Below are 23,365 nucleotides of genomic sequence, written 5' to 3' on the forward strand. Positions count from 1 at the left end.
AATGTGTATTTCGTAGCTTGTACACAGATATGTACTTTGTTCTATCAAGGCACTGGAAACCCTGCACAAAACTAACTCAACTGTTTGTATGTCACTGATGGATACGCACACGTGCTCTGTGCCTTCGTGAATGGGATCACTGTCCTCACGAGAGGTCAGAGAGCCGGCTCGCTCTCTCCCCACCATGTGAGGGGACAGAAGGAGGTGGCCATAACCAGAAAGAGGGCCTTCATCAGAACCCCACCATGCCGGCTTCATGATCTGGGGCTTCTGGCCCCCAGAACTAAGAAATCGATGTCTGTTGTCGATAAGCCACACGGTTTATGGTCAATATAGCAACCAGAACAGATGAAGACAGCAAGTCACGAAGCTATTTTTCTCTCCGCTCCAAGCCTGCCCTTCTAGGGGATGGCCGTGGGAGGCTGCAAACCACCTCTCTGCTGGGCTAGCTGCTTCCTGGGAGCAGGGGGTGGTGCTCAGGAAGGGGGTCGTGAGGCTGCAGGAGGAAGGGGCTCGCCCCTTCCTGTCTACTTCCTGTTCCTGTGCCCATCTTCTGGAGGCACTTCCTCCCCTCAGTGAAGCATCAGTTGGGTCTAGTTTGCAGCTCTTTCCAACTCTCACGCGACCAGCTCCGTGGCCCCCACCCCTCAGCGATATCTGCACACCCTCCTGGAGGCCTGGGGGTGTGGTTTATCCACGGGACCCCTCCTCCTACCTTTTTTTAAACAGCTTTACTGACATAAATCACATACCATACAATGCACTCTCTAAAGTATATGATTGGGGTGCCTGGGCGGCTCAGTCAAACTTCTGACTCATGGTTTCGGCTCAGGTCACTATCTCAGGGTTCGTGAGTTCGAGTCCCCGCATCGGGCTCTGCGCTGACAGCACGGAGCCTGCTTGGGATTCTCCCTCTCCCTCTCCCTCTCTCTCTCTCTCTCCCTGTTCTTCCCCCTCTCACTCTCCTTCCCTCACTCAAAATAAATAAGTACACTTAAATGAAATAACTTACGTAATGCAACAGTTTTTAGTCTATCTACAAATATGTGTAACCGTCACCACAGCCCATTCTAGAACATTTTCACCCCCTCAAAAAGAAACACCGAAAAGAAGATAGCAAGCGCTGGCGAGGGTGTGGAGACCCTGGAACCTTGGTGCACTGGCAGTGGGGATGTAAACTGGCACAGCCGCGCTGGCAAACGGTATGGTGATTTCTCCAAAGATTCAAAATAGATTACCCCGTGTTCCAGAAAGGCCACTTCTGGCCACAGACACCAAAGAACTGAAAGCAGGGCCTCAGATATTTATACACCCGTGTTCAGAGCAGCGTTCTTCGTGATGGCCAAAAGATGGGAGCAACTCAAGCGCCCATCAACGGATGCACGCGAGGATTCGTCAGCCTTAAAGGGAAGGAAATATTGACACACGCCAGGACACGGCTGAACCTTGAGGTCAGTATGCTAAGTGCATAGGCCAGACACAAGAGGACGAGTACCGTATGATTCCATTTATGTAAGGAGCCGCCAACCCACTTTCTGTTTCTATAGATTTCCAGATTCTGGACTTCCACATGAACGGAATCACGTAATATGTGGGCTTACATGCCTGGCTTCTTCCAGCCAGCGTGTTTTCACGGTTCATTCCAAGTTCTAGCCCATGTCGGCATTTCTTTTCTTTTTATGGCCGAATAACCTCTTCTCTTGTTAAGTTTTCATCATTACAACCTCTTACCTTGGTCCCCTTCACCCTAGGAATGGTCACCGCTTTCCGCAGTTGTTAACGCCATGATCCCTTAAAGTTCTTTCTGCCTGTTGGGTTTGAGAGCCCCTGGTTTGATAACCTCATGTCAGTAACAATTCTTTCCGTTAAACTCTTTCGGCTCAAATCACTGTTGTGATTTCTGTTCCCCGATCAAACCCTGACTGATACTCAAGAAAAATTAAAGTAATTTGAATCCCTGGTCCATGCAGGCAGCTGTCTGTTTTCCATGTTCCATTTTTCTCTTTAGGTGCGTGCACCCCACCCATACTTCCTTCCCTAATTATGGCCATCTAGCTCGTATCCTCCTCAACCCATCTGCAGCTCCAGTGAATCAGGAAATAATGTCTCCACCTAACAAAGTCAAGGATCAAAACGCTTAAAGAGCCGCTCCTTCCTGTGTGGAGTGACATGTCTGCTCTTGAAGGCTCTTGAACCGATTTGCAGTTAATTCAGGAGCCTCTGGGTCTGCAGGCAAATGGAACTGATTCTTTGCAATTCAAAGCAACACAGCAAGATGGAACCTTGTGAGGCATCCAGACTTCAGAGCGCACTGAGAGACGAATTTCCATACCCAAACCTCAAAACCATCCACGTGTTCTTTTGTTTGTTTATTTTAAGTAGTCTCCCCACGGAGCACGGTGCTTGAACTCACCACCCTGCTGAGATCAAGAGTCCCGGATGCAGCCAGGCACCCCTCACGTTTGTTTGTTTGTTTGTTTGTTTAAGACATGTTTCTCGGGGCGCCTGGGTGGCTCGGTCGGTTAAGCGTCCGACTTCAGCTCAGGTCATGATCTCACGGTCCGGGAGTTCGAGCCCCGCGTCAGGCGCTGTGCTGACGGCTCAGAACCTGGAGCCTGTTTCAGATTCTGTGTCTCCCTCCCTCTCTGCCCCTCCCCTGTTCATGCTCTGTCTCTCTCTGTCTCAAAAATAAATAAATGTTAAAAAAAAATTTTAAAAAAAAAGACACGTTTCTCTTTACAAAAATGTATTCATTATCAATTGCCTCCATTTCTGTTAGGATTTTATAGTTCCCCAGCTTTCAATAAACCGTTTTGAACTCAAAACCATCTTAGGAGGGAGGTACCACTGTAATTTTCATTTAGCTGAAGAGGAACCAGGCTTAAAGCATGTGAGATGTTCTCAAGGTTCAACAACTGGTCAGTAGCACAACCAGGATGGGAGCCTACAGTTTTCTGAAGACTTTTTTTTTTAAGTTTATTTGTTTATTTTTGAGAGAGAAAGAGTGAGCAGGAGAGAGGCAGAGAGAGAGAGAGAGAGAGGGAGAGAGAGAATCCCAAGCAGGCTCCACACTGTCAGTGCAGAGCCTGACGTGGGGCTTGATCTCACGAACCAAGAGATCATGACCTGAGCCGAAATCAAGAGTCGGAGGCTTAACCGACAGAGCCACCCAGGTGCCCCGTTTTTTGGAAGACTTTTAAGTAAAGTGCCTATAGCCCTGAGAATGTCTCTCATACACTGCTGAAGTTTGAGGGTAGGAAGGGGGAGACGGGAGGGAGGTAGTATAAATTAATAAAACTTTTCTGGAAAATATTTGAAAATATGTGTACCCTGACTTTGCCTTCCAGATAATAAAACTACAATGATCAAAATGGTTTCTATTAACAGCTAGATCAATAAAACAGAAGAAATAACCAGAAATATATATCTACTGTGTTTTTATATATGCCAAATTGTATGTATACAAAGCAGTGGGTTAAATGGATTCTTTAATAATGAATGTTAGAACCACTGAAAAAAGAATTTAAGGGGTGCCGGGCTGGTTCATTAGGTAGAGCATGTGACTCTTGATCTTGGGGGTATGAGTTCAAGCCCCACATTGGGTATAGAGATTACTTAAATTAAAAAAAAAAAAAATCAAGGTGCCTGGGTGGCTTAGTAAGTTGAGTAGCTGACTCTTGATTTTGGCTTAGGTTATGATCTCATGGTTTGTGAGATCGAGCCCCGAGCTGAGCTCTGCACTGGCAGCACAGAGCCTGCTTGGAATTCTCTCTCCCTCTCTCTCTGCTCCTCCCTTGCTTGCAGGCACACATATTCTCTCTCTCAAAATAAATGAACATGAAAAAAAAAAGGAAAAAAAAATTAAAATCTATCTAAAAAAGAATTTAAGTTAGAGTCTTACCTATATTTTTATACTAAAATAAATTTCCCTCGAACTAAAGTGATAAATATAAAAAATACAAAATCCAAAAAAAAATGAGGGTCACTATTAACCAGGGGAAGGCAAATGAAGAAATTATGAAGCAAACTATAGATACATTTACCTTAAAATTTTTTTTAATGTTTTATTTATTTTTGACAGAGCACAAGCTGGGAGAGGGGCAGAGAGAGAGGGACAGGGGATCTGAAACAAGCTCTGTGCCGACAGCAGCAGGCCTGACATGGGGTTCAAACTCACAAACCATTAGATCATGACCTGAGCCCAAGTCAGATGCTCAACTGACTGAGCCACCCAGATGCCTCTACCTTTAAACAAAAATTTTAGGGGTGCCTGGGGGCTCAGTCAGTTGAGAATCCGACTCTTGGTTTCGGCTCAGGTCGTGATCTCACGGTTTGTGGGTTCGAGCCCCATGTCGAACTTGGGATTCTCTCTCTCCCTCTCCTTCTATCCCCTCCCCTCGTGCTCTCTCTCTCAAAATAAATAAATTAATTTAAAAAAATTTTAAACATCTATTAAAAAAAGAAAAAATTCAAAAGGGAAAGCAAACTAAGGAAATTTTCAAAAAGTATAGTAATCACACGGTTACTATCCACAGTATATAATGTGTTCTTGCAATCAGTCAGACAATGTTGATAGCTCATAAATACACGTGAAAAAATGTTCATCCTCTCCAGTAATCGAGATGTCATGGGGTTGTTTCTGCCTACGAAACAGGAAAGGCTTTTAAAATAAATACAATACCCAATATTATTAAGGATGTGGTAAGGTGTACATTGAGGATGTGGGATTGTATGATTTGTACAACTGTTCTGAAATTCATTTTGTCAACTTCCAAAGAAGAGTTTTAAAAACGTGTAAAGGTACCTGTTGTTTAGTTAATTATAGAAGACAAAATTCTAAAGAAACCCTGATTCTAACAATGAATGATTAGATGAATAACAGAATACAAACAATGCAATATTATATAGCCATCAAAAAATATATTTTGATAAATAGTATTTTAAAACACAAAGAGTAGGGCGCCGGGGTGGCTCAGTAGGTTCAGTGTCTGAATCTTGATTTTGGCTCAGGTCATAATTCCAGGGTCATGGGATCGGGCCCCAAGTTGGGCTCCCCACTGAGCATGGAGCCTGCTTAAGATTCTCTCTCTCTCTCTCTCTCTCTCTCTCTCTCTCTCTCCCTCTGCACCTCTCCCCTGCTCGCATGCTCTCTCTCTCTCTCTAAAATAAAAAAAATAAAATAAAATAATAATAATAATTTAACAACACAAGGAAACACTTGCAATATAACGTGAAGCTAAATAAATGGGAGATCTGAATTGAATGAGTCCAGTAATATACTTAATCTTACCAAAAAGCCTGGAAAGAAATATACCAAATAGACCAATTCAAATATTGAATTGTGGCTATCTCTAGACCATGAGGTTGTAAATGATTTGAATTTTCTTATTTATCCTTTGTTTTCAAATGATCTGTACAGGGAAAGACTAATTTTTATAATGAGAACTTGAAAAACATCAACAATGCACATCACTACATCTCCCAACCAATGCTGAATGTGATGCCAGTAAGAAGCTTCACTCCTCCAACGAGCTATTGGATCATGTTGCAACTCTCCTGTTGGGGGAATGACTGATGTTCCAGGAGTAGGAGACAAATGAGGATGTCACCAGGGAGGCAGGTTAAATTAAAGGCTCTTCAGTCAAAGGCACCTGCGAGACAAATCCCACGGGAGATCTGGAGTGTGCAGCAGATTAGGAATTTAAATATCTAGTAAACCCAAATGCACATTAATAAGCCTGAGGGGTAGGAGGGAAGGGGGGGGGTGGAGAGAGATTGAGGGAGAGGGAGAGAGGGACCAATTGAATTGGCAGTCAGGCTTGTATCTTCGGCCTTCTTCCTTTCTCATTACATGCTCTCCCGTGAGGTGACCTCTCTCACAATCAGAAACAGCTCTGTTTCCTCCCTCCCTTTCTCTTTTCCACATGTATTGAGCACTGTGTATCAGAACCAGATATCGTTATAGGAGCTGAGGATTCATCGGTGAACAGTCTAGACTGTGGGAGGATTTACTAGGCATATCAGTGGGGATTAGGTTTGGCTGCAACAGACACCTAACAATGTAAAATAATAATATTTGTCTCTCAAGTAAAGGCAGGCTAGATACAGGCAACCCAGGGCGGGCAGCTCCAGTCTCACAAGGGATTCAGGCCCCTCATCCTTTTGAGCCATCATTCCAGCGTTCAATCTTCAGGGTTACCTCCTGGCCCATAATGGCTGCTGGAGCTCCAGCCATCACATTCACACCTCGGGCTAGAAGAAAGAGAAACTGTAGAAGGGCAAAAGGGTACTTCTCCCAGCTAAGGAAGCTTCTTTTTGCTCATATCTCATTGGGCAAAATTGAGTCATACGTGGCTGCAAGGGAGGCAAAATATTGCTGCCTTGAATAAAATTTACTTGTAAACCGGCTACTGTGTACTGAACATCTGTAACGTGTCTGGCACTTTATAAAACAACCCTACAAAGCGGGTGTCATTGATGCCATTTAACACATGAGAAAAGTAAGGTTCAGTAGGTTTAAAGAGTTTGCTCAACAGTCACACAATGGTGGCTAATGGTGGAGCTGACCTCCTAAATCCCATGCTCTTTCCACTGTATTTTGTTGCCTTCCCATCAGCAAATAAAAAATAAACTGAGAAGAAAGTTCCTCAGTCTTGTCATTATCTGTATTTAAAGACAGGCCACAGGGGCACCTGGGTGGCTCGGTCGGTTAAGCGGCCGACTTCGGCTCAGGTCACGATCTCGCGGTCTGTGAGTTCAAGCCCCGTGTCAGGCTCTGTGCTGACAGCTCAGAGCCTGGAGCCTGCTTCAGATTCTGTGTCTCCCTCTCTCTCTGACCCTCCCCCGTTCATGCTCTGTCTCTCTCTGTCTCAAAAATAAATTAATGTTTAAAAAAAAAAAAAAGGACAGGCCACTTTTTTTTTTCTATTTAAAAGGCATTGGAGATGCCTTTGTGGCTCAGTCGGTTAAGCATCTGACTTCGGCTCAGGTCATGATCTCACACCTCGTGGGTTCGAGCCCCATGTCAGGCTCCATGCTGACAGCTCGGAGCCCGGAGCTTGCTTTGGATTCTGTGTCTCCTTCTCTCTCTGCCCCTCCACCACTCATACTGTCTGTCTCTCTCTTAAAAATAAATAAACATTAAAAAGGTAAAAAATAATAATAATAAAATGCATTGATGCTATCTATGCAGCCAATGGAAAGAGCTGAAGTAGATCTGTATAAAAGCAGGGACTTGGTCTGTTTTGTTCACTGCTATTTTCCCAATATCTAGAACAGTGCTTGGCAAATAGCAGACATCCAAAAATATGTGTTGAACGTATAACGTGAAAAGAACATTCCCATGAACCCTGAATGTGCTCCTATGCCCCTTTCTACTCAATCCTACCCCTCGGAAGCAGTCACTATTCTGATGTGAATCACCGTAGATTAGTTTTGACTTCTCTTGGACTTCGTATGAGTGGGATAACGTCTACAACTCTTCAGTGTCTGGTTTCTTTAACTCCTCATTTTTTTTTTTGGAGATTTATTCTATTATGTGCATCATTAGTTCGTTCCTTTTTCCGACTGTGCACTATTCCATTGACCGAATATGCCATAGTTTGTTTCTCCATTCTTCTGTTGACAGATATTTGGAATATTTCCGTTTTGAGGACATTATGGGTAAAGATACTAAGAGCAGCATGTATGTACACATTTGCTTACATTTCTCTTGAGTGTGTAACTAGGAGAGCAATTTCTGGGTCTTGGGTAGGTATACACTTAGCTTGACTTAACTGGCCATGTCCAAAAAATGATTGCACCCTTTTTTCCGCCAGCAATGCATGAGTGTAAGAAAGAGATCTTTTACCACGTTTCACACTTCTGCAACGACTTTTTAAAGTATTGACTTTTCGGGGCGCCTGGGTGGCGCAGTCGGTTGAGCGTCCGACTTCAGCCAGGTCACGATCTCGCGGTCCGTGAGTTCGAGCCCCGCGTCAGGCTCCGGGCCGATGGCTCGGAGCCTGGAGCCTGTTTCCGATTCTGTGTCTCCCTCTCTCTCTGCCCCTCCCCCGTTCATGCTCTGTCTCTCTCTGTCCCAAAAATAAATTAAAAACGTTGAAAAAAAAAATTAAAGTATTGACTTTTCGACCTGATCAAATAAGAATAACAAAATCTGCAATGAAATCGCCTGTCTGGAAATTCTCCCGAAAGGCAGGAGATGAGCTGCTGAGGCTTTCTAGCATCATCTGACAGGTTCTACTGGAGTTTTCCCGGACAGCAAAATGCTTATCAGCCTTGGCACAGCTTTCAGTGGATTGAGCCACAAGAGATCAATTTCTCTTTCCCTTGTTTTTCTCTGCCTGTAACTCAAACCTCGGGAGGAGGGAGTGTTAGAAACGTGAAACCGTATAAAATTCATTCATAAGAAGCACTTATTATCCGTGTGTGCCCAACACGTTGCTGGGCACGACGGTAAAGAAGATGGGGCAGATTGCCTTCTTGTTCTCGAGCTGCTCGCAACCTAGCCTGATGGACACAAGATGGCCACCCTTCCCCTGCCCACCATGTAAAGACTGACGTTGTTCTGGATTCTGTCCTCTACTTTTCGTGCTCTATTTCACCTGCTCTCCCTGGGTCATCTCATCCGCACCCATGATTTCAACTACCCATCACACCTGCCTCCCAAATCACCACACCAGAGCTATTTCTTCCAACTGCTTTCCTCTCTAATGTTCATGCTTCCATGTAATTCATCAGCAAATTTGGTTAGCTTTGCCTCTCGAATACAGGCAGGATCGTACCGTTTTTCACCACATCCTTCCCTGCGACCCTTGTTGAAGGCACTATCGTCCCTGGTCTGCATTACCGCAACAGGCCCAGCAAACCGGGCTCACTATCTTATTACCTTTGCCTGCTCCGTATTCATTTCCCTTTCTTTTGGTAATAGAAACTTGAGTTACCTTCGGTGAACGTGACCATCAGGGTTCCAGGAAAATGTTCATCTGAGATGCATTTGGCAACGGTTAAGCACAAAGGTACGGGCAGGGTTGAGGGAATCAAGAAGGAATGGAGGTATGGTACCCCGAGGAGAGCCATTACCACCCCGAGGCCAAGAGAAGAAAGATTTCAACATAACTAGAGCAGAGATCTGTATGACACTGGACACAAGCCTCAGTAGATGTATATGCAGCCACGACGCAGCAACTTGGGAGGGAAGGGGCCTCTGGATTAATACCCTCACTTCATCTTCTTCCAACCCCTCTGATCTCCTACTCATGTCTTCTACTGGAAAAATTCCCATGGAAGCCAGAGGATAAGGGACCCACTGAAGCACTCCATGCAGGTCGGCCTCCTGAGATCCAAATCAGGAAGCAAAGAGTCGAGACGTACATCATCCGAAGGCACCAACAGAAAATACCTCACACACGAAGCTACGTCTCCTCAATTCTCACTCTCTGAGACTTGAGAGCTGCCCACCTCGCTGCAGCTCCAGAAGGGAGCATGTGGCCCAGGCCTGTGACCCCAGGCCCCTTCTCAAGAGAGCGGTTTACTGAGCTGCCAACAACCCGAGTGGGAACAACAAGAGGCAGTCCCAGAACTTTCGTGGACAGCCGCGAGGAAAAGAGACTCGTTCCATTGGTGAGGGTGCGATTTGAAGTTGTAAGCAGTCAGCCATTCTGCCATCTCATGGAGAAAGGCAGCCTGAGAATGAAAAGTCAACACAAAGGACAACAGTCAGGAAGTGGTGAATAAAAACTAAATCTGGGAGTGTCTGGCGGGCCCATTCAGTGGAACGCGTGACTCTTGATCTTGGGGGTGTGAGTTTGAGCCTCCTGTTGGGTGTAGAGATTACCTAAAAAAAAAAAAAAAAAAAAAAAAAAAAAAAACCAGACTAAATCCTGATATTATCATTTTAAGCCCCTGGATCCAGTCTGACTGGAGCCCATACTGTTTCTGTTACATGAAACAATGAATTTCATTTGTTGCTTAGTCCAGTTTGATAGACTGCATGCAAAAAAAAAAAAAAAAAATTGAATACGGGGCACCTGCGTGGCTCAGTCAGTTAAGCTTCCGACTTCGGCTCAGGTCATGATCTCACGGTTTGTGAGTTCAAGCCCCGCGTCGGGCTCTGTGCTGACAGCTCAGAACCTGGAGCCTGCTTTGGATTCTGTGTCTCCTTCTCTCTCTGCCCCTCCCCCACTTGTGCTGTCTCTGTGTCTCAAAAATACATAAATGTAAAAACATTTTTTTTAATTGAATAATATTTAATCCCAACCCCCAAAGACCAACACATACTCACATGTCTGTAAATATGCTGTTGTTACTACGAAATGCCCTTTCCCATATTCTCCACCTAGAAAACTCCTATTCAAATACCGTCTTACCTGCGAATCTTTCCCTCCTTTTTCTCAGCAGAATTGCTCACTTCGGTCTGTTTTGTCAGCGCTTTGCAAATGCTCTATTAGCACATGTGTAAAATTGTATCACAATTAGTCCTTTGCTTATCTGTCTCCTCTGTGAGCTCCTAAAGGGGTAGATTTTGTGGAAGATATCCTTAACAGCCCCTTGCCTAGCCTGATACCTCACGGGGAACTCTGGGATAAACAAGGCTAAATGGGTCTTTTGACCTTCGGACCTCCCAGAAACATTTCTGTGTCAACACACAGGTAGCTGTACAGAATGCCGTAGTTCCCGAGCCCATTTGACCTAAAAACTCAATTTTTGGCCAAGCTGCTGGGTTGGTGGCATCTAGAGAAGAAAAATTACTGCGGGCGGTTCTTAGGGTGACTTTCATGAAAGAAGTGGCTCTCCATAAAGATTTGTGAAATGAAGAAAAGGGAAAAACTTGGTTAGGTCAAGGCAGGGAGCAGGGGCAGCAGGGTTGTAAGCAGGAGAAACAACAGACGCAGTGAACAGGAAGCAAGAGAGGTGATCTCTCTGACGGTGCAGGGTCAACTGTTGGGGTGATTGGATCATAATCCAACCCCATTTCCTTAGCTTAAAAATAACAGCCATTAGATGTACCCCAGGCACCGTAATCCTTTTTCTTCCCCCCATGCCCAGGGGGCTGAGTGTCTACAACACTGCCTGCAGGATTTTGACCTTCAGTTTGCTTTACCTTGCCTCTGAGGCAAAGGGGTGGGTGATCAGAACTGAGTTTCTTCCAATGGCACACCGTTAAGACAAATTCCTTTCCTGTTCTATGGCTGTTTCCCTCTCCAGGCAGTAAGGGAATAGACGCAAGCTCACTTCCAAGCTTGGCTCAGATGACTTATAAAAAAAATAAAAAAGAATAAAATAAATAATAATAATATCTGCCAAAGAAAGCCCCAGGCCTGCCGTTATAACCGTGGACAACTCATTGAACAGCTTAGGTATTTGCTCTATTTGTAAACTAAGCGTAATTATGTCCCACTGTCTCCCTGGGCTTCTGAGTGCATCGAGCAAGACCGTGCGTGAGAAAAGTATTCTGTAAACGGAAAGTAAAGCACTAGAAATGTAAATGTTATTAACATTGTACATAAGGGAGGGAGGGGGAGGAGGCGGGAGGCGGGAGGCGGCAGCGGAAGCCCGCCGCGGTTATAGCCCAGGATACGGAGGAGCCGCACACCCGGGGCTACCTAGAGTTCGGCTACCTACTAGCCGCCTCTCCTCGGGCAATTAAGCACGTGGAAGCCCTCTTCGTCTATAAGAGCTAATAATATCCGGTTCGTGAGGTTAAACGAGGTAAAGCTGGCCAAGCACGGGGCGCAGTGTACATAGTAACTGGCGCTCAGTAAACGTCCCTAATACTCCCACTGACTCCTCTTGTGACTGACACGTGCAGCTAGCGGGAGAGAAACTATTCCTGGCCACCGTGGGAGACGAGAAGGGCGCCAAAGGTCCTGCCATCGGGGTACCTAAAGCCCGCGGCCCCAGCGCAGCGGCCCCAGAGCTCCCGCGCCCCGCCCCAGCCTGGGAACGAGCAAACACCGCGAGGCCAGACCCCCGCCCCGCCCCCACGGCCGCGCGCGAGGGGCGGGGCCGCTTCCGGCGAGCTTCCGGACCCGGCGCGCCCCAGCCGGCCGCCGCCTTCGGGCGCCTGCGCCGCGCGCGCTCCGCCGTGGGAGGGGGCGGGGCGGGGCGGGGCGGGGACGCGCGGGCCCAGCGCGCGCGCGCGCGCGACGCCGGCAGCCCGCCTGGGCCCTGACGCCGTTCGCGCCCCCGCCGAGGCCGCGGTTCCCGCGAGCATCAAGGGCGTGGCGGCGAGGCAGCGGGCGGCCCGAGCCGCGCCGTCTGTGTCCCGGCTGCCGACCGCGGCGTCTCCCCAGGCCCGGCTCCTCGCGGCGGCCCGGCTCCCGCGTGGCCCGTCGGGCCGCTCCGGCCTCGCGCCTGCCCGCCTGCCTTCCTCCCTGCAGTGGCCAAGCGCGCAGGTGAGTCCCCCTCGCCGGGTGGGGCCGGCACCCGGCCTCTCCCAGCAGGTTGCAACCAGTCCCGGGGAGGATGGAGGGCGCGGGGTGCGGAAAGTTAAAGAAAGAAAGAAAGAGTCCGCAGATACCCGATACAGGTGGCCGTTCCAGTGGCCGAGACCCCAGAGATGCTGCGCGTCCTGGGTCCAGCCCCTCGCGCGCCGAGCGTCTTCTCTGGCAGCTCCGGGCTGGTGTCTTGGAAAACAAAACCAAAAAAAAAAAAAAAATTCCTTTGTTTTTTTGTTCTCTCCTGTCCACCAGGAATTTTTTCCCAGCACTTTGACTTTTTGAATAGCTGACAGGCCCATCCTGCTCCTGAAGGCCGGAAAGGTGCACTCGGGCACACAGGGACGGCGAGGAGTTCAAAGCCCCTCGCCTCCACCCCCCCTTGATGCACGAATAGCCGTCGCTTTACTTACTCGCTAACTTCTCGAAACTTGACGGTCTGCCTCCATCTGCTGTCTGGAGCAGTAGAGGGACAGTGGTCTGTTTCCAGGTTGCTTCCAGATTCCGTGCAAAATCCGATCCTCTCTTTCAGGGATTAGGAGTCCAGTGTAGGGAGCCGTTTTCAGATCCGTGTTTCAGTTACAAGCTACGATTCTTTTAAAGTGATGTTTTCGTGTGGCGCCCAAAGCCGGAAATATTCTCTCCCCTGTGTTGAAAGTTCCCTAGCACACCACGTTTATCTGAACTTTGCGGAGAATTCTCTGCATTTTATGGAAGTCTCTGATGTACTATTTGGTAAGGAAAGCAACGGGTTTATTTGTAGCTGATATTGCATATGATTTACAATAATTCAAGACTATTTCATTAGCTCTTTCAATTTATTAAATTATAAAAACACAACATTGAGATTCAGGGCATAGATTTTTGCACATCACACAAATTTGTGCTTTGGGGCAGGGACTTGATGTTGGTATGGAAGACTTGTGATGGAGGAAGACAGTGAAAGGCTTGAAGACGACGCCCCTTCTTTAGCCATGCCATCAGCTTTCCATTTCACTGCTGTGACAAACCTTTTCCTTCCTAGCTTGGGAGGAGATTTCAGTACTTTTAGGGAAACCAAGATTTTTCCCATTATTGAATTGTACGTTTGTAAAGCTTTTAAACATGTGGATGTCAAGGGTTACAAATGAGAACACATTTTGTATGGTGCCCGGGGGATTTGTTGGTTGAAAGAGTTAAGCAGAACATCATGGAAAAAAAAAAAAAAAATACTGTGCTTTGGAAATCCATTAGGCTGAAGCCTGTGAAATAATGGAAGCTCTAAAGTTGAATGCCATTTGTTGTTTAGACCCCCCAAAACCCACAGAATGTGCAGGGCAGACAGTGGATCTATCTAGAATGTAGAGGTTATATAGTGAGGGAAAATGCATTATATTCAGCAAAACAAATAGCATCCGTCTTTTATATTCCTACTTCAATAAGTCTTTAAAACTGATTATTTTCATGTGTTCTGACTGTTGATATTTGTTGTTTATTTCTCTTCTCTCTCTCACACTAAGAAATCCCTCTATGCCTGGTGGAGCACTGAACCTCAATAATTGTAATAGGACTAATTCTAAATCTGTGAAGAGAGGGTATATAGGTCATTGAAACATAAAAAAATACAAAAATCTAATTTTCACCTACTTAATTTACTTCTGCACCAATTTTTTTTCTTCTGCCACGACTATTAAAGAGCAGTAAAAGTCTGCCTCTAAGTGGTAAATGGGCAGGAAATAGACGTTGGAGGCTTACATGATAGTTATTTAGAACCCCCATATTGACGATTCTGAGGGTTTGTTTTTTTTTAAGAAATCTAGTCTGAATTCTAATTTCGAAGTTTTTAAAAGGAATTTAGTAGTTCAGCAACATCTGTGAGTATTTTCCTTATTTTATATATGAGACAACAAATAAAAACCCAAGTGACTTCCTCCAAGGTTATTGAGCAGGGCATATGTAAAGCCGGAGAGGGAATAACTTGTTTGCTTCTGTTTGGTAGCATTTTGAGTACATCAAAAAAAATAATAAAAGCGAACCTAGCTAAGCTATTTTAAAGGTTCAACAAGTCGAGAAGCATACTATTTTGAAAAATTGTTTTTTCAAAAAATCCTGGAAGAGGCTGAATTTGCCTTTTCCCGATCAAAACTTAAAATGCCAAGTCAAATGCACATGCCTGCCGTTTTGCCGTGATGGATTACTTTTGTCACAAGGCTGGTAGGAGAACAGATGGTCATGCTACTTGGAGTTTTCCACTCATTTGATGTTTCCATGAAGAAACAATTCGCCAGAAGCCAGCCACAGCTCCGGTGGCGCTGAGATGATGCTAAACCCTGATTAGCGCAGACCTTTGCTTACAGAAGCGGGAGGATATTGGTTCAGCCCTGTTAAACCAGTCAGTGTTTCCCTGGTTTAGTAAATTTAGGGACAGCTTCATCTTGTGATAGTTGGAGTGGGCCAGAGTTAGCAACTACTCCAGTAATAACGGCATAGAAACAATGTACTTTTGTAATTATTTTCTTTGCCTTAATGAAATCAAACTGCTTGTTAAGCCGAGTTACCTTACAAGATGATTTTACAGATGTGCGAAGATTGTCATTTCCACTATTTGATTTTGATCATCTCTTTCTGATCAAATCTAACGACATTTTATGATGTCAGAAAATTATGAAATGGTCGATGATGTTGACTTAAGCTATATCCGAAAAAAGCTCGCGGCTTGCCTTCAGCAAGAGAGGCATCATCTGAAAGATAGTATCTCTAATACCGTGTGCATTGAATTACAACATAAAATTCCATGAAGCTCTTAAAAAAAGCACGATGGCCTTTTTTCAGCCAACTGTTTTTAAATCTTTAATGGTTTTCTTCCTGGAGCCATAGTACTCCTTCCAGTGGTTGCTCTGAGCTGGTTTCACTGCTAGATCAGCCACTGAGCAGTTTTCTTGAAATGCTACAAAGTGTTTATTTTCTTTTTGTAGCCTTTTTATTGCTTGGAATTAGATTATTTGGACATGTATTTTTCTCATTTTATTGCTTGAATATCTGTTCCATTGATGGTTCTGACATTATTGGCATCTCTCAATCCAGCAATTCATTGATGTGGATTGTGCCTATGTAGAAATCATTGAGCACTAACTATATGCAAAGCATTGTTCTGAGCACTTAGCATTTAATCCTTCTGACATCCTTTTGGGTAAGGGTTATTATTTTATAATTCTATTTTACAGTTGAGGAAATGGAAAGGGAGGCAAAGTAATTTGCCTAATATAGAGTACTGGGGAGCCAGAGTTTAAATCTAGAAAATTGATTGTGGAGACTGAATCTTCTTGGGATATACTTAAAGACTGTTCAAGCTTGTCTGCAGTACTGTGATATTTCATCAGTCCATCCTTTTAAAGTGTATCAAATACCCAGTAATGTATAAGTGAAGAAAATGTAGCAGCACTATAAAGACTATTGAGATATCTTGGGACAAAAGGCAAATTATTTAACAATAACCTAAAACATTTGAAGAGAAAATAATCATAAGGACATTACTAGGAATACTGACAGAATTTGAAGATAGACACTGATTTAGATAACAGTATTATGTCAATGTTAAATGTCCTGGTTTTGATCACTGTACTGTGGCTTATGTAGGAAACTGATCTTGTTCTTACACACTGAAGTATTTGGGAGTAAAGACAGCACACTTGTCTTACTCTCAGTGGTTCAGGGGGAAAAGTATATATATAGAAACAATGATTTTAAAAATGGGCAAAAATGTAATTAATTGGTAACTCTGGGTAAAAAGTATTTAGGACTTCCTTCTACTAGTCTTACTTTTCTGTTTGAAATTATGGCACAAGAAAAAGTTACCCTAAAGTGAAGGAAGAAAACAGGAAACGAAGGTATAACCTTCTAAGAATTTTTTTTTAAGTCAAGTGAGGGATTGTTCCTGTGCTCTGATTTTTCTTTCTCCCTCCCCCTCCCCTTTCCTTTCCTTTTTAAGGGTTGGAGGAAGGAACTTGAAACAAAAAATCTTGTCAAAAATGGCTCGATTTTTCTAAATCAAGCTTGATTTCAAAATCTGGTCATTCAGAGCTCCCCAACCTTCCATTCTCTAAAAAACCACGCACAGTATTTTCCTCACCTCTTTGTAATGGGTTGGGAGTCGGGTGAGATTAAAAACATTAGCTCCTCTAAGAGATAAGATATAAAGACAATCTACTTTTAGTGATATTGAAAGTTAAATTGGGTTAATATATCATTTCCCTGCCTAAAAACCTTCAGTGGCATGCTGATATTGACTCTGTTTTGTATCAGGATGCTGTAACCCTACTTTTAAGGCAGCTTGGAGACCCATGCCTGCCTTTCTAACTTTGTCTCCTGTCACCCCACCAAATACAGTACGTTCTGGCCACATCAGATCTTTGTTCACGATGATCTGTCCTCCCTTTGTCCTTGAACTGTTCAGGCTTTGCCTGGAACGCACCCCATCATTTTTCTGCTGAAATTGTTTATCTTTAAGTCTCTCCATAACATCCTTGGGGAAGCTGTCTCTAATCTCACATAGAATTAAATTTTCCTCTGTCTGTGCTGCCGTATTAGTGGGGTAAACACAGTGCTATCTGCTTTCATTCAGCAATCCTTATTAAGCCTATACTGTCAGCCAGAAACTGTGCCAGGGACAAGGGGTTCAAAGGCACTCATGGTCTGGTAACAGGGAGTGATTTGTGAACAAATAGTCATCAGGTAAGTATGTAACAGAGAAATAAACAAAGTGTTGTGAGAATTATGAACTCTGACAGCTTAGTCTTAAAGAAAAGGATTACAAAGAAAGCCTTAGTGAGATACCATTCCCCCGCCCCGCCCCCCCCCCAACCTGGCCCCTTTCCAGATTGAAGACTTACAGCACAATAATCTGATTAAAGGTATGAAGTTTAAAATAATTGTAGTACCTGTGGGCCACACAGGTAGATATGTGTAATAGGAAGGTAAAAATACAAGTCTGGAGCTCAGGACAGAGGTTGAGTCTGGATGCATGAATTATACAGATTAGTGATTTTCAGGGTGTATAGGCAGGAAAGACCTAGAGACAGATTAGAACCTCTTGGGATCGTGTACTTTTTCCACCCAACCTCCCCCCGCCCCCCCCCCTTGCCCAAGATTCTGCTCTTACTCCGGTGACATCCTTCCCAGCTTACAATTCGTTGCGGAAAATGAGAGGCAGTATTGATAGCCCCATGTTGTGTGTGTGAGCCACAGGGCGAGCAGGAAACAGAGCTGAGAAGCACTGGCAGTTAAGTGGTTAAAGGCTTGATGGATGAAACCACTCAAGAGGAGGAGGAGGAGGAGGAGGAGGAGGAGGGAAACCTCAAAGAGATGAACTTGAAGAGGGTGAGTGACGACAGAGGAGCCAGTGACAGACAGTTGCTTTAGGAAGGAGAGCCAGGAAGGACCGAGACCCTACCTGGAAGGCAGAGGCACACTGAGTGCCGAGTGACGGGTGGGCGGCAGTGTCTGGTGCTGCAGAGACAGGCACGTGAGGACGGTTTCAGCCGAAGGTAGTGGCAGAAGGCCAGTGGCACCGAATTCTCGAGCACGTGCTGTTGGGGAACAGAACACAGCAGGACAGCTTACTTTTTGCAGGGAATTGGTAGGAGAAGCAGCGGAGAGGTAGCTGGAGGGGAAGACAGAACTCCAAAGGAAGATTTCTTCTTCTAAGATTGGGTGGGTGGGGGTGGGGAATCCCGAGTAGGTGTGTTTGCTGAAGAAAAGGGACCGATGGAGAAGCAGAAATTGAAAGCATAGGAACTCTTAGAACAAGATCCTTTAGGATTGGTTAGCATTGTTGAGAAGAAATTCTTGCTGTGGCGGGAGCTCCTTGAGGACAGGAACTATTTCTTACCCGTCTAATATGCCTAATAATACCTGGCATGTGATGGGCATTCAGAAGATGTTTATAAAAATGAGTAAGGACTTTACTTTTGGGAATTAGTCTTTCCTGATTGGTGTAGTAGAATAATGGGGGAAAAAAAACCCTGTACTGTTTTTAGCCTGTAATTGACATCTGTCATGTACTCTGTATAAGCAATATATTTGCAGCACTGTGTTCTCTGAAATAAAATGTAAAATCACAAATGAAGTCATAGTAAGCTAGTAACAGTCGTGATCGCATGATTTTTCTGTGCCTGGTTGGTATTTTTAAAATTCCATTGTAGCATCTTGAAATTTGTTAGGGTCCAGGCAGTGTGCTCGGAGGGTGTGGGTACAGCTCATCAGAGGAGACCGACATGCAGAAAGTCCGCAGAAGACAGACGCTCTTCTGTTATTTAACAGAGGGCCGCTGTCGGCTCCAGGCCTTCAGGATTAAAATTATTAATTTATAAGTGTTCAGAAAAAAGGTCATCTCTTCAGTCGTCGTCTGTGTCAGATTTTGCCTTTCATCCGTATCTCTGGTGTTAACAATGACCTGCTTCATAGAGAACTTGCGGTTCTGTGCAACTGGACTCTTTGAGAGTATTTGCAAAAAGAACAAATTGGTTAAGACAGGTGAAGTCATCTCGCTGCAGACCATGTTTCACGGTGCAGATGGTGAATGAATCTGTGTGGGTTGTGTTCAGCTGCTTCAGTTTCACTGTTGTAGACCTAAAACTCAAAACAAATATGTGAAGGCAGTTCTGGTTCACATTTTCCTTCCTACTGCTTGTAAACTAGCATACATATTGATACCGTCTCATTTCGTACGGCCCATTTTTCCCCCCAATGTCACTAGAAAACTTTTTGCCCTTTTTTTTTGTAATATGTCATTGCCGGTGAAATGTATTACATTAACTATGCTAAGCAAACCAAATTAGAATATATAGAACTTACTTACGAGGACTGTAATGAATTGATTTAGACTCTGATTTATCTTCCCTGAATAAAATTGCTTCCATTGATAAATTGCTGTCTTGAGAATTGACGGGAACGGTGTTTGGCCTTCAAAGTCTTATCTTTATGCTGTTTTCTCTTTTTTAACACCAGATGCCTGGTGGACACCTTAGAACTTTCAAAACGGAAAAGACCTGCTTTTAGGGGACAATGCTGAGGGACACTATGAAATCTTGGAATGATAGCCAGTCAGATCTCTGTAGCAGTGACCAAGAAGAGGAAGAAGAGATGGTTTTTGGTGAAAATGAAGATGATTTGGAAGAGATGATGGATTTCAGTGACCTGCCTACCTCCCTCTTTGCTTGCAGTGTCCATGAAGCAGTGTTTGAGGTGCGAGAGCAGAAGGTAGGCACGTATCCTACCTTCCCCTGCATTTGGTAGTGGGTTCAGTGGATGTGGATGTCGAGAAGCAGCAGATGCTGCCTGTTTGCACAGTCTGTTACTGGCCCGTGACGGGTACAAGAAGCACGCCTCAACCTTTAGACATTGCTGCAGCATTTAATTGTATTGTATGACAGTAACTAACAGTCCACAACACGTAAGAAGTATTTCCAAACCAGTTCTTTCCCACAAATAGTTTGTGAAGCAGTGGTTTATAGCGCGTTCTCAATCAGGTCTTATTAAGTCCTGATTCATTCATTCATTCATTCATTCTTGGAGCCTGTGATTAAGGAAAAGCTAGTGATTTTCACCCTGGCTTCCTATTACTTGAGAGTAAATTCACACAGGTCAGAAGTATTTGAAGCTTTTTTTTTCTGAGGCTGATTACATTTATGATTCCGTTGTAACAGACTTGTCAACATTTCTTGTATTACTTTCTACAGCCTGGGGAAAAATGATTGAGTTTATTTTTTAAAGGCTACTCTCCTTTAGTTCATATATTATTTACCTGGAAAGAGAGGTTTTATGTGTGGCTTTTTCCTCCCGTCATGACCTCACAAAAGCCTGTAGGTTTTAGTCACACGAAAGTAAAATATTTCTGCTGTTGGTATAAATTTTGCATGTTCTGAGACTTTCTCAACACATTACTATCACCCACCCCTTAGTTTTCCATCTGTGTGCTCAAAGTATTTTCCCTCCAGTGACTTTCTTGGAGAGAACTTGATAGAGTTTGACTCCCTACATACTTGAGTGCCTCCAGCGTGTAAGGCATTGTGCTGCTTGCTTCAGGGGATAGAGTAGGAATTTAAACAGCTTCTGCCTCAGACAGTTGATAGTCCCGCAGTGGAGATGGTAAGTGATTTGGCGTAAGACGGAATACTAGTTCCTTTAGAGGCACTTGAAAGTACATGGAGGGGTCAGAGGACAGAGGATGACAGCCAGGTCCAGTAAAAGATCTTACGGGGAGATGGCATTGGAGGAGGGCAGCGTGAGCTGGGTAGGAGGTTCGCAGGGGAGGGAAAGGGAATTCTGGCCAGAGGAAACAGAGCGAGCCAACGAGCTGACTCAGGATGAGTGTGGACGCTTCAGGAAGCAGTTGCGTGGCTGGTGCATAGGTGAGGTGCGGCCACAGGGAAGAAAAGTCAAGCTGGAAAGGGCAGCGTGGGGCATCCTGCAGAGTTCAAGGGGGTTGCCTCTCTCTGGCCAATAGTCTTCTGAGCAAAGGGGTGACCATCAGAATTACATACTAGGAAGGTCAGTGGACAACATGTGAAGGGCGGAGTGGTGGAAGCAGAGCCAGAAGCAAGGGGCCAGTTAGGACGCTCCTGCAGCAAACCTGCCTGGAGATGCTGAAACCCCCGAGGGAGCAAAAGGGAGAGGGACCACAACCGCCAGTTGTGTATCTTTCGGGTTGGTTTTCATTCACAAGTGTTGTCTTCTTTCTCAAGTTCAGCCACGACATAGACATTTTGAAATCATTCTTCCTAGGTTTCTCAACTTTTTAAGAGCTCTGCGTTTTCAGGTAACAATTACATTAACTCTGTTGTTTATTTGTGATACACGAAAATCACATGCATTCCTAGTTTATCTTAAAATTCATAAGGATTGTTTCAAGAAACCTCACAGTCTCTCTTCCAACTTTTTTTTTTTTTTTTTTTAAGTGTAGCCTAGGAAGTTTTTTTTAACTTGCCAAAGTGGTGAGTTCTTGTTGGTTTTCATTTTAAAAAACCATCCCGGGGGGCGCCTGGGTGGCTCCATCGGTTAAGTGTGTGACTCTTGATTTCGGCTCAGGTCGTGATCTCACGGTCGTGACATTGAGCCCCGCATCGGGCTCTGCGTGGACAGCCGGAACCCGCTCGGAATTCTCTCTTGCCTATGCACACTGTCTCTCTCAAAATACATACAGACATGCCATTTGGGATTATATCTAACCTAAATTAAATTGGGAATCTTATCAGCAGAAATTCTAGTAGTTCAGTAGACCTTGTGTTATATGCAATTCTTAGTCACGGTAAACTTTACATAAAAGCCCTAATGGTAATATCTGAGGCTGCAAAATACTTATTTTATATTGGAAGTTTGTACCTTTTGGCCACATTTTCCCATTTTGTCACCCCATTCCCCCTGCCTCTGGCAACCACCAGTCTGTTCTCTGTGAGTTCATTTTGTTTGTTTTGTTTTGTTTTTTAAAATTCCCCATATGAGAGAGATTGTATGGTAATTGCCTTTTTCCGTCTGACTTACTGCACTTAACATAATGCCCTCAAGGTCCATCTGTGTTGTCCTAAATGGCAAGATTTCTTTTTTTTTTAATGGCTGAATAATGTTCCATTGTGTATATATGTGTATATGTACATATGTATGTAAATGCACATACAAATACGCCACAATGTCTTTATCCATTCATCCATTGATAGACCGTCTGTTTCCATATCTTTCTTATTGTAAATAATGCTGCAATAAACATGGGATGCAGATATCTTTTCAAGTTAGTGTTTTTGTTTTCCTGGGATAAATACCCAGAAGGGGTATTGTTGGATCATATGGTCCTTCTGTTTTTAACTTTTTTTCCTTTTTTTTAATATTTCAAGTTTTTATTTAAATTCTAATTAGTTAACATATATAGTGTAATATCAGTTTCAGGAGTAGAGCTTAGTGATTCATCACCTACATATAACCCCCAGTGCTCATCACAAGTGCCCTCCTTAGTGCCCATCACCCATCTGGTCCATCCCCCACTCTCCTCCCCTCCATCAGCCCTCTGTGTGTTCTCTATAGTTAAGAGTCTCTTAATGGTTTGCCCCCTTCTGTTTTTTTTCTTTCTGGTTTTAATTTTTTGAGGACGCTCCACACTGTTTTCCATAGTGACTACACCAGTTACATTCCCACCAACAATGCACAAATGTTCCTTTTCTCCATACCTCACCAATACTGGTCTCTTCTCTTTCTGACAATAGCCATTCTAACAGGTCTGAGGGTGATAGCTTATTGTGGTTTCATCTGCATTTCCATGATGATTAACAGTGTTGAACATCTTGTTGTGTACCTGTTGGCCATTTGTATGTCTTCTTTGGAGAAATGTCTGTTCAGATCTTACGCCCATTTTTAAAATCGGATTGTGTTGGTTTTTTTCTGTTGGGTTTATGAGTTCTTTATATATTTTGGATATTAGCTCCTTACCAGATAAATGATTTGTAACTATTTTCTCCTGTTCAGTAGGTTGCCTCCCCCTGCCCCCCCCCCCGACTTTGTTGATGGTTTCCTCTGCTGTGCAAAACTTTTTAGTTTGATGTAGTCACACTGCTTTTTGCATTTCTTCCTTTTGGTTTTGGTGTCAGATTCAAAAAATCATTGCCAAGCGGTGCCTGGGTGGCACAGTAGGTTAAGCGTCTGACTTTGACTCAGGTCATGATCTCATGGTTTGTGATTTAGACCCCACATCGGGCTCTGTGCCAACAGCTCAGAGCCTAGAGCCTGCTTCGGATTCTGTGTCTCCCTCTCTCTCTGCCCCACCCCCACTTGTACTCTGTCTCTCAAAAATGACTATAAACATTAAAAAAAAATTTTTAATAAAAAAAATTCATTGCCAAGACCTATGCCAAAGGGCTTATCACCAATTTTTTCTAGGATTTTTTTATGGTTTCAAGTCTTACATT

At 44.3% G+C, this 23,365-nt stretch overlaps 1 protein-coding gene across 5 annotated transcripts in view; it reads left to right on the forward strand.

Moving 5' to 3' along the window:
• Positions 1 to 12,172: 12,172 nt before the first annotated feature.
• Positions 12,173 to 23,365, forward strand: part of RCAN3 (RCAN family member 3) — a 50,071-nt gene continuing 38,878 nt past the window's right edge. For all 5 annotated transcript variants that reach the window (XR_006220841.1, XR_006220842.1, XM_007083671.2 and 2 more), the window contains exons 1-2: positions 12,173 to 12,395; positions 19,422 to 19,673. Coding sequence is in view for 3 of the 5 variants with exons in the window: in XM_007083671.2 (XP_007083733.2) it covers positions 19,479 to 19,673 (195 nt within the window). In the remaining 2 variants the exon portion in view is untranslated. The remainder of the gene's footprint in view (positions 12,396 to 19,421; positions 19,674 to 23,365) is intronic.

This window comes from Panthera tigris, chromosome C1, assembly GCF_018350195.1.
Source record: "Panthera tigris isolate Pti1 chromosome C1, P.tigris_Pti1_mat1.1, whole genome shotgun sequence".
In the NCBI taxonomy this organism is placed as follows: domain Eukaryota; kingdom Metazoa; phylum Chordata; class Mammalia; order Carnivora; family Felidae; genus Panthera; species Panthera tigris.